This window comes from Anoplophora glabripennis, unplaced genomic scaffold (assembly GCF_000390285.2).
Source record: "Anoplophora glabripennis isolate ALB-LARVAE unplaced genomic scaffold, Agla_2.0 scaffold1239, whole genome shotgun sequence".
Lineage (NCBI taxonomy): Eukaryota > Metazoa > Arthropoda > Insecta > Coleoptera > Cerambycidae > Anoplophora > Anoplophora glabripennis.
The window spans coordinates 30,601-42,093 of record NW_019426028.1 but is presented as its reverse complement, the minus strand read 5'-3'; the positions used below and the strand labels follow the sequence as shown (position 1 = coordinate 42,093).

General features: G+C 32.7%; 2 protein-coding genes across 3 annotated transcripts; both read right to left on the bottom strand.

Moving 5' to 3' along the window:
• Positions 1–655: 655 nt before the first annotated feature.
• On the bottom strand, positions 656–5,419 carry LOC108914998. 2 transcript variants are annotated; one of them, XM_018720939.1, is made up of 4 exons: positions 5,227–5,419; positions 4,863–5,098; positions 4,394–4,777; positions 656–1,095 (listed from the first exon to the last, which is right to left on the bottom strand). In XM_018720939.1, the coding sequence occupies exons 1-4, from the start codon at positions 5,401–5,403 to the stop codon at positions 717–719; spliced, it is 1,176 nt and encodes a 391-aa protein (XP_018576455.1). In that variant the 5' UTR covers positions 5,404–5,419; the 3' UTR covers positions 656–716. The 2 variants fall into 2 exon arrangements, with proteins under 2 accessions (XP_018576455.1, XP_018576456.1); XM_018720940.1 differs by having other exon boundaries at positions 4,863–5,059.
• A 3,058-nt stretch (positions 5,420–8,477) lies between these two features.
• Positions 8,478–10,389, bottom strand: LOC108914999. Its single transcript, XM_018720941.1, has 4 exons — positions 10,183–10,389; positions 9,770–9,966; positions 9,311–9,694; positions 8,478–8,926 (listed from the first exon to the last, which is right to left on the bottom strand). The coding sequence occupies exons 1-4, from the start codon at positions 10,372–10,374 to the stop codon at positions 8,548–8,550; spliced, it is 1,152 nt and encodes a 383-aa protein (XP_018576457.1). The 5' UTR covers positions 10,375–10,389; the 3' UTR covers positions 8,478–8,547.
• Positions 10,390–11,493: the final 1,104 nt, after the last annotated feature.

Sequence of the window (11,493 nt, the reverse complement as noted above, 5' to 3'; positions counted from 1 at the left end):
TCATATTTTTTTTGTCCAGGTAATAATTTCTGTAAGCATTTCTCTATAATGCTTGGACTATATGACTATGCTCGACAGGGAACGTTCTATCCAAATATGCAAAACTATACAGGGTGTTCCATTTAACTTAACAAAGTTAACATCCACGGCCATTTCGTTTGGACTTCATTTGTTTTTCTACTTTCATTTTCGAAAAATTCATGAAAAATCGTGCAATTTTTATATTTCAAATTTTTTTGTAACTCTTAAAACAAAAAAGTTAAAGGGGGTCAAAATATATTGAATCACCCTGCACATATTTCCAAATCTTCAATAATTTACGTTATTTTGAAAGAAAAATTTAGAAACTAATACTAATTCGTGATTAGATTTTATCACATTTAGATACATTTTGTACTGTATTTAACAGAATTATTAATTACGAATCCATTCACTACAAAACAAACAAAAAGTTCTGAATTTTTATGTGACCAGGAAAATCTGTTTTGGGTTACCTACTCATTGTTTTATTTTACAATTATTAACGACGATATTAAAGATTGTATATCACAAAATCATATACACAGATTAATCTTGTGCCCGATGTCAACGTCATTACAAAATCAGATGGAGTAGTACATAGTTACTATTTTGTTCAAATCATGTAAATAATAAATTAAGCTAATAAATAACTTTTAATAACTGAAAAAATGTGTTACACTTATTTATTGATATGATTAATTGCACTCTGGATTATCTAACCATGGGTAAGAAGCTGGACAAGGAACGCAAGATTTAAAGTATCTGACACTGCCATTTGGTTTTACCAATGTACAGCTGTAAGGCGTACATGTGGCATTCCTTTCTGAGACATCAGTTTTGAAATCAGACAATGGAACCGGATTCCTCATCCAATCAAGGACTTGCTTCTGTGTTACTAGGAAAACGTCGTCATAACTTGCGAGTTTGTCCAAGAATTTGATGAATCTCTCTCGGCTGTTCTCAGTAAAATCAAACCAATAAGAGAACATACGCAGAGTTAGAGGTTCTCTTGTGCTGTTACGGATGTTGCCTATTTCGCCTATCAACCATTCGGCAATTTCGTCGGAAGTACCGCTAAAATTAAAAAATGGTGTTAGTTTTGGAACAATTAACTAAATTGTCTAAATGATGCCCTGGTCACCTATAAACTGTAAAGCAATAGACACAAATTTATAGATTCCAGTTGTCACTGGAAAATAAAAGTTTTATACACTGTAAAGAGGTAATTCGATTATTCATCTTCGTTAGATGATATTTAAATATTGAGAGAACACTAGAGGTTCATGCATAAAATAAATTTGACAACAAGCTTTTAGTGACGTCATTTTATTTTCATATTCTTTTCAGCAAACCCTTTTATTTGATACCCATATCATGGAGGTGCATAAAAAATAATTGGTCCGCCATCTTTGGGTCCGCCAAATTGTATTTACGTCACTTAGCTAGCCATGCATTGTCATGCAAACTTAACGTTTATTCAAAATTTCAGTTCAATCGGTTGGGGATAACTGTTTTAAAATTTAGTTCCAAGATTTGACCCATCTAAAGGCGGTTTTCCACTAAACGGACAAAACAAAAACAAAACACAAACTTGTGTCGAATTAAACAGAACTGTAACTTTTTGCAAACTTTTTTAAGACTGGCGTGTTTTGCGACAGTTGGAGTTTTGTTTTTCGGATCCCGCTCGAAAGCGGTCACATCAAAAGGTTTCGACGTGTTTTGAAACTCAAGTCTGTTTAGTGGAAACGGGCGTGTTGTGTTTTCTATTTAAGTGATCCAACCCAATATCTATGTTGGCGTTTTCTTCTTCCAAAAGACAATATTTTAATCATTAATGAATTATGGCTATTAAAAAATATAAATGTGTACTACGGTTAAGGTGTTAACTTGGCTCGTATACAAACTAACTAACCAAGTAAACAGTTTAACCGTACATATATACACTTACTTTTTTTCCAAGGACTTCAGTATAAACCAGCCATAACTAAGAATAAAAAAATCTTCTCTAAACATGTTGGTTGGTTATTGGAAAAATGTGTTCTAATTTATTTGCGACAACCGGTGGAAAAGGACCGAAAACAAAAACAAAACTCGAACAAAATGTAGCCCGCTTGATGGAAACCAGAGTTTTGGGTTTGTTTCATTTTTGTTTTTGTTTTTTCAGGTTCTAGAAAACACAAACAGTACAAAAACTCAACTGTCCGTTTAGTGGAAAACCGCCATAACAAGGCAAGTTAAATAAAAGCTTGTAGGTAATAATAAAAATGATTATTGGAAATTAGAATATTCAAGTTATGTAGGTATTGCTAGTAGTATCGCTAAAAGTGACGTATTAAAATTTGAGTAACAAATAAGATTAAGGAAAGAAAGAAAGCTTTAACTCTGAGCCCGTGACTCTCGAGTTAATTGATTTCAGATGACAGAATTCTAAGCTAATTCAGTAAGCCTAATTAAGTGAGCTTTAAACTAATATGAGTGTTTCAAGTTTAGAACATAGTATTTAGCACACCTGATAACGTCAAACGAACCCCAGACGACCCCAAAAACGTATGGATATATTGGTTTACATTGTTGACAATTGATTCCCTACATTTGACCTTGAACTGACCTTAAATCAGATCTAATTGGGTCAAACGAACACCGGATTCGGATTCAGTAACCCCAAAAACATAGAGATATATGGGTTTACTTTGTTGGCAATTAATTGATTCTATACATTTGACTTTGAACTGACCTTCAACCAGAGCTAATCAGGTCAAAAGGACTCCGAATTCGGATTCAGCAACCTCAAAAACGTATAGATACATTGGTTTACATTGCTGGCAATTGATTCCCTACACTTGACTCAACTGACCTTAACCCAGATCCGATCGGGTCAAATGAACATCGGATTTGGATTCACCGACTTCAAAAACGTATAGACATGTAGGTTTACTTTTTTGGCAATTGTTTCTTCACATTTGACCTTGAACTGATCTTAACACAGACCTGATTGGATCAAACGGACACCGGATTCGGATTCACCGACCCCATAAAGGTATAGATACGTAGGTTTACTTTGTTGGCAATTGATTCTCTATATTTGACCTCAAACTGACTTTCAACCAGAGCTAATGAGGTCAAACGGACTTCGGATTCAGATTCAGCGACCCCAAAAACATCTAGCCGCCATGGTCTTACCTTTCGGACTTCCCACTTTTTTTGTGGGGGTTGTGAAAGAAGGTTTATATGGAATTTCAACGTAACTTCTGTACATATAAGGTAAAAAATAATACAATCTTCACTTAAGTTCCATTATTTCGTAGATTTTATTGCAATCAAATATCAGTTGTTTTGGAAGATATAGTCATTTGTTGTTCGTTCTTCTCCGTTACCCTTGAAAATATCCAGGTGTCCATTTTACAGAACTTTCATAGATGTTTATAAGCCACGTGACCGCCGAGCTTAGGCAACCAACATTGCAGGGCTGGTACTGTCAAATAAATATCCCTAAATTTTAGATACACCAATATTAACGATTCATTTACAATAACTGATTGGTTGACTAGAATCTCATGAAAAATTATACCAATCACCAGCCGGTGAAATAGTGCGATGTGTTTTAATGTAATCTTGAGCTTATTGTTTTAATTTTACCGAAATTTAATTGCCAACATGAAGGAAATAAAATTACTGTTCCAAATAAAATTGTTAGTCACGTGGCTAGCAATAATTTTTGAAGACTGTACAAAGTTACTTTTATTCAGTAAACCTTAAATAGTTGGTTAAACCTTTTGTATCTGTAGAAAACATTCCTTTAAGAGGAAAAAAAATGCATAAACCATAAAAATTTACTGTAATAATAAAAAAACACGGATCTCTAATGAAACTTAAGACGTATTTTGTATTTTATTTGGTATAAAATTCTGCACGGTACAGACATAATTCATATGCAACTTCTATTTCTTCGTCATATATAGTTTCATCAGAATTTGAATAAGTCTATTATTTTTTTTACTATATTGTATTTAACTTTCAAAGACATTCTCAATTTTATACCAAAACAGGTTATAGTATATTGATACTGCTTATTTTTTAAGTCTATTTGATATTATTACCAAAAGCCAAAAGAACTATTTAATGGCAGCAGTATTTTGTACTTATACTGATCAAATCAATAATGCTTAATGACGGCAAAATAGAAAAAATAGTTCAATGGATTTGTTATGTTCGGTTTATACATTTTGCCTATCTTTCATATACTGCTAAAATGTAAGAAAATAACTCTAGCTAGCCTAGCCCAAAATTAAAGAAATACTGCCATAAGTTCGACTAACAAAAACATCCTATTTATATTTTTAATGAAAGTGATCATTGATCATGTAGAACTTACGTAATATTACACGTAACTATAGCATTGCATTCTTTGTGGTCTGGCCCTAGTAAGTTATTAATTGGAAGAATCCAAAATCCGCGGAACTCTTCGTTTGGGCATTTGACTCCTAAAGGGCATTGTTGGGTACTCAAGTAGTCGAGGGTATATGGAAACAAAGGTTTGTCAGATGAAGTTTGCCAGGAACTTTCATAAGACAACCCTATAGCCTGATATGCTCTGATGGAAGAGTTGCCAGCCAATTGTAACCAAGGGGTTCTCACTCCTAGGATATGTTCTCTGGGAATATTTCCAAATTTATTAAGAATTTTCTTCTGTCCTCCAAATTCTTTCTCCAAAATATCCTCGTTGGCGTCATACCAGTAACGCGGGAGTGGGTTCATTCTAAAAACGTGATAGTATAACATAGAAATGTATTAGAATCAAAACGCCTCAAAAATGTACGATTCATAGTTTATAAAATTCTTACGTAATTGATTTCACGCCAATTTCAAATCCATGATTGTAGAGATCGTTTACTCTTTTGTAGTCCGTATATTCATGGGGCACAAAGAACGTGGCACCAATCGGATAACCATCTGGGTTAACTCTATTGAATAGAAGGGGTTGCCAAAAGTTGTTGAACAAATCATCAGTCACAATTTCTTCAAAAGTTAAACTAATGAGCTGTGAACAGTAGAAATAATTACTGTGAACTAAAAGCTTCTATAAAGAAAGATCAGACAGTAATAAGTACAGTAAGCAGTAAAAAAATGCATTAACTAATTAATTAGAAGCTAAAATATTTTCATTTTTTTACTGATGATATAAAAGCTTATTTTGGTAATACTTACCTGTGGAGTTAGTTCGTTAAGTTCTAAAGGCCCTGTAGATGATGAGCAACGACATCCATTCGAAGCTTTACAGACGTCAGTTGTGCATTCATCCGCTTCTTTGCCATTTTCGTACACTCTTGGCACAGCCAAAACTGCAATACGGCAGAGGATGACGAGCGTTATTATGAGTCTCATTCTAAAACAGGATCAAGCGGCGGAATATCTGTTTCTAAAAAATTTACTTTATTGGAATGTGTATCTTTAAATATATGATAAAATTATATTGATTCTTGTGTAAACATGTAAAATTGATAATTTTCTTATCTGATTTTATCTTATCTTTGAACGTGTCCTTTTACTCTTATAATTCACTTCACTTCACTTTCTCTTATTCACTTATACACCTTATTCTACTTTCTTTACATTCAATTTTATCTTATACTTCAAAATATTTTTTTTTATTTTCTCATATTATTTGCCCTTTCTAATAACTACATAATCCTTGTGTATTCTACTTTAAATTTGACACTTTTCTGACATATATTTTAATTCATCTACAAATTGTCTTTCATTTTTAATATCATTTATTACCTCTTATTTTAACTTATTTTCTATCTATTTACTAACATAATAATCAACTCAATCATAAATTTTAAAATAATCATTCCAACCATTGATTTTGCCACTTTGCCTTTTACATAACGATTTAAATTTAAATTTTACTTTTGTCTCATTAATCTGGTTTCATCTCAATTTCCCAAATTTATTTGCAAATTTTATTGTTATAAGAAAATTTGTCAAATCAATTTCTATTATACAAATTACCCTCGATCCTCGTAATATGGTTGTAATTGATTCACATTATATATTCCTTTGATTCTTACTGTATCTACGTATGTCAATTCATAGCTATTCGTTCCATTTATGGTATTAACAACATATGGTCCGTCATATGGTAGCATTAACTTAGCATATCTATATTCCTTTCTATTAGGAACTCTCAATGTTCTCACAACAACCAGGTCACCCTTGTTAAATTGTATATTGTTTGTCTTTTTCCTTGTCATTCGTTTCTGGTATCTTTCTGCCGCTTTCAATAGTCTGTCATTCACTTGCTGTATAAGTCGATCATACTGTATATTTTTGGAAATTGTCCATGGTCTGTCAGGTTNATAATAATAATAATAATAATAATAATAATAATAATAATAATAATAATAATAATAATAACAACGTGGCGCGCAGAATTCTGTTTTGTACAGAGCCTTCAAAGTCTCGTGACCAGTAATTTTGTTTGGAATACTATTTTTTCCTTTATGTTGGTTATTTCCGTAAAATTAAAACAATCAGATCAAGATTACATTAAAACACAATATTCTGTCCTGGTACTTGATACAAAAAATTTGAGTACAAACAGATGAGGTCAAAATAATATCAGTTCTTCATATAAATTTTTTCGATAACAAGTTACGGACTCTCGAAGGTGAAAATTAAAAAGTAATTTTTATTTAGTCTCTAAACTATTAACTTCAGCATGATGCAAATTTGGTAGTCGATAATACATGCGTACAACTTGTTTTTGATGATGTAAGTTAAACTTCGTTATGCCCAGAACGCCAGGGACGGACTATGCCTAATGATTAACAACCCAGAATTTTTGCAAAGATGACGATGGCAATCTGCCTGTATCAAAAATAAGTTCCTTGAAGAATTTGCCAACGATAATACCCTCTTGGTGCAACTCGGTAAAACTAACAGTTTAGGAAATATTTGTGATTTTATGTCACAGTGCACATCAAGCGGCGCCTCAAGCATTTTTGTTTTTAATTTTTAATTGGATATAATTACTATGTTAGAACTGAACATGTTTTTAACATAAGAGCCTCGAAAATCTTGCTGTCTACTATGTAATTTTCACTAACAAAATTTGCAAACACACTTTACATATAACACAAAATAGAAAAACAAAACAAAAGTATTTGTTTGTACACGAAAAAGCATTTCTGGGGTAATAATTTAATAGGTCTCTACGTTTTTGAGGAACATCTGAATGGACATCGATATTTGGAGTGTTTGCAAAATACTTTGCAGCCACTATTAGACGATCTTTCATTAGACATCGGAAAAAACATTTGGTTCATGCACGATGGGGTTCCTCCCCTTTTCAGTATTGATGTACGAAATTATTTATCCATTGTGTTTATTAATAAATGGATCGAGAGAGGAGGCCCAATTTCATGGCCACCACATTCTACAGGCTTTAACCCGATGGACTTCTTCCTGTGGGGATACCTGAAAAGTTTAGTGTTAGTAACCCCATTACAGAAAAGGGATGAATTGTTACAGAGAACTAATTTGCATTGTGATAATATTAGAGACATACCCCAGAAATGCTTTTCCGTGTACAAACAAGTAACATTCGTAGACTTAGGGAGTGTGTGGAGGTGGAAAGTGCCCATATTGAAAATGTATTTTGATAGTTTTCTTTCTTTTAAATTATTTTTTAACTTACTTTAACTTATTCTTGTTTTGTTTTTCTATTTTGTGTTATGGGTAAAGTGTGTTTGTCAAATTTTGTTAGTGAAAATTAGCAGACAGTAAGATTTTCAAGGCACTTATTTTAAAAATATGTACGGTTCTAACATAGTAATTATGTCTAATTAAAAATTAAAAACAAAAAATGGTGGAGGCACCGTCCGATGTGCACTGTGACATAAAATCACAAATATTTTCTAAACTGTTACTTTTATCGGCTTAAACCAAAAGGTTATTATCGTTGGCACAGGCAGATTGCGATCGTTATCTTCACAAGATTCTGGGTTGTTAACTTCACTTTCTTCATCAAAAATAACCTATACGCATGTGTTATCACCTTTAAGGGTACGTAACTTGTTAACGAAGGCCCGTATGAAAAAAATGTATATTAAGAACTGATATTATTTTCACCAAATCTATTTGTATATTTTTAGTATCAAGTATCGGAACACCCTGAATACGTTTGTACTGTATTTAACAGAATTAGTAATTACGAATCCATTCACTACAAAACAATATAAAAATTCTCAGTTTCTATATGTGAACAGCAAAATTAATTTTGGGATAGGTACTTATTGTTTTATTCTACAAAGCTTATTAAGGATGATAGTAAAGTTTGTATAAGATATCACAAAAGCAAATAAACGGATTAATCTTGTCCTAGATATCAACATCATTACAAAATCAGATTGAATTGAATGGTTAATATTTTGTTACAATATTTAAATAATAAATTGAGCTAATAAATAATCTTTATTAACTGAAAAAATATGTTACACTTTTATTTATTCGTTCTTGATATGATTAATTACCATCTGGATTATCTAACCATGGGTAAGAAGCAGGGCAAGGGATGCAAGCTTTCAGATATCTGTCTTGGCCATCTGGTTTCTGCAGTTTGCAGCTATAAGCCTTGCATGCAGCATTCCTCGTTGGTAATTCAGTTTTGAATTCGGACAATGGAACAGGGTTCTTTATCCAGTCAAGGACTTCTTTCTGTGATACGAGATAAACGTCATCGTAGGTCGCGAGTGTGTCCAAAAATTTGGTGAAACCGTCATAGCTGTTCTCGGTGAAATCAAACCAGTAGGAATTTATGAGCAATGTTAGAGGTGCTCTGTTACCGTTACGAATTTGATCGACTTCATCTGTCAACCACTTGGCAATTTCATCGGCGGTACCACTGAAATTGCAAAATATTTGTTAGTTAAGAGAGTTGCACCTAGAATTTATGCAAGTAACTGTTCGAAGAAAATAATACAATGAGACCTAACTACAGATATCATCATTAGGAAATATAATATTAATATTACAATATGTATTTTCACTGAAATATTTGAATATGTGCTTTTATTAATTAATTTTGGTATTTAGAGAATATCACGTGTCAGAAAAAGGTCAACAAATTTTGGTTCAATTATGAAAGAATATTATAGGAACAGTAAAACAGAATAACAAAAGGCGATGGTGGAATCTAATAAACAGTTATTATTCTGTTACGTTCTGATCTATTGGATTTTTCAAGCGAACTAATGAAGTGTCTATATGACAGTCAATTGAAACTTACGTAATGTTACAAGATGCAACAGTACTACACTCTCTGTTCTGCTCTCCATGAAGGTCATTAATTGGAAGAATCCAGAAACCTTTGAAAGCTTCATTTGGACATTTGCTTCCTAAAAGGCATTGTTGGTTGCTCAAGTAGTCGAGAGTATATGGATAGAGAGATATGTCAGGCAAAGTTGGCCACGAACTATCATAAGACAATCCCGCGGCTTGGTAAGCTTTAATAGAGTAGTTACCAGCCAATTGCAACTGAGGAGTTCTTACACCAGCGATATCTTCTTCAGGGATGTTCGCGAATTTATTAAGAATTTTCTTTTGACCTCCAAATTCTTGTTCCAAAAGTCCCTCGGTAGCACCACGCCAGTATGTTTGGAGGTTGTTCTTTCTGGAAACGTCAAGTTGAAATTTACTCAACATACTCAACCAAAACCAATTAAGTTTATTCTTAAAAAACACTTACGTGATAGAGTGTACACCGATTTCAAATCCGCTATTATATATTTTGTTTACTATTTCGTAGTCGGTATATTCATGTGGCACAAAGAAAGTAGCACTAATTGGCTCGTCATTTGGGTTGTTTCGTTCGAAAAGGAGAGGGTACCAAAAGTTGTTGTACAAGTCCTCAGTCACAGCTTCATCAAAAGTTAAACTGATGAGCTGTAAACAATAAAAAGAAAGATACCTAATATAATTCAATTAACGAAAAAAAAAATCATCAAAATGATGTGTTGGTAAAGAAATTCATTCTTTCCAAGGGAATAATTATGTATTTTGGATTTGGTTTGAAAAATCGTGGTAGTAGGTAGACACACATCATAATTCACTCTTTTGCACTACGTTTTGATAGAAAATCATATATAGGGTAATACATACTTGTGGAGACTGTTGATCAGAACTTAAGGGATTTGTAGATGTTGCGCAACGGCATCCGTCTGAAGCTACGCAGACGTCAGCTGTGCATTTTTCTGCTGCCACTCCATCCTCGTAGACCGTTGGCACAGCCAAAACGGCAGTACAGCAGAAAGCAAGAATCACGAGACTTTTCATTCTGAACACCAGGATCATACTGGAGATTAGCTGTTTTACAAAGCTTATATACACTTGATATTAAAATATGTATGATTCTGAGATATGACAAAACAATCGAATCGATACTTGTCTAAGCAATACAGATAAATTTATTTGACTAATACTTATGTTAAAAAATAGATAAGGCAGTGAGGGATTAAAACGTGCATGTGTTATGTTTATACAGGGTGATTCACTTTTTATGATTAGGAGTAAACGATTAAAGTATACACTTTTTCTCCCAAAGACTTCTTTTTACAGATATACCTAAGCTATATTGGTTTTACAAGTTATTGTGAAAATAGATCGGTTATAGGCGTCCGTGAGGGGCTCTGATAACACCTATTTTTAATATAATTTCTGGTGGCTCAGGTGGATTGATCTCTCTAATGGGAGGAAGTACAAGGGGACCAATTGGGTCTAAGTGCTGTAGCTTTGCTACCCTCCCCACAACTCCAGAACCCCAGAATATAATTTCTACTCTACTGGAAAATTTTCAAAATTAATATTTTTTTTTAAATTGGGGCTTATTCTACAGTAAAAAGGTCTCTTACTATTTTTAAATGAAATGAGTAGTTTTTGAGAATAATGGCCTCTCCGAAATAGAAGTTAAGAGATTACGCAGCATCATATTCAGATTTGTTTTAATTATAGCGATATAAAAACTAATTCAAATCATACAAAAGATTGAAAAAAATAAAAGTACAAGCTATTAAATAAATATCTGATGTCATATTTAACATTTAAGTGTGACATTTTCACTCATTGGAATAAAACAATCATTAAAACCAATTTAATATTATTTATTTAACAAAAAGTAAACTAAACGAAATGTTTGCGGTGCCTTTTCATTGTATGTTATTAAGGTATTAAAATAATTCAAACAATTTTTTTTAAATCGTATACAAACGATACCTCACAGATAACTACTGATATAGCGGAAAACAATCAGTACTTATTCCACGACAATACCTAGCTGACGATAAATAAATTATCCAAAATTGAAATTGTTAAATGCAATCATTCAAAGAAATATCCTGTATTCTTGTTCTTCTGTTGTCGCCATTAACTTAAGACTAAAAAAAACGGCTGCTACAGAAAGATCTTTTTGTTTCC

Bases quoted from the DNA above. Each gene is read 5' to 3' on its own strand.
- LOC108914998 (XM_018720939.1), bottom strand. From the start codon at position 5,403: ATGAGACTCATAATAACGCTCGTCATCCTCTGCCGTATTGCAGTTTTG. The intron at 4,778-4,862 runs GTAAGAATTTTA...TCACGTTTTTAG, and splicing joins ATTGGCGTGAAATCAATTAC to AATGAACCCACTCCCGCGTT. The intron at 1,096-4,393 runs GTAAGTTCTACA...TTTTAATTTTAG, and splicing joins ATAGTTACGTGTAATATTAC to CGGTACTTCCGACGAAATTG.
- LOC108914999 (XM_018720941.1), bottom strand. From the start codon at position 10,374: ATGATCCTGGTGTTCAGAATGAAAAGTCTCGTGATTCTTGCTTTCTGC. The intron at 9,695-9,769 runs GTAAGTGTTTTT...TGACGTTTCCAG, and splicing joins ATCGGTGTACACTCTATCAC to AAAGAACAACCTCCAAACAT. The intron at 8,927-9,310 runs GTAAGTTTCAAT...TTGCAATTTCAG, and splicing joins GTTGCATCTTGTAACATTAC to TGGTACCGCCGATGAAATTG.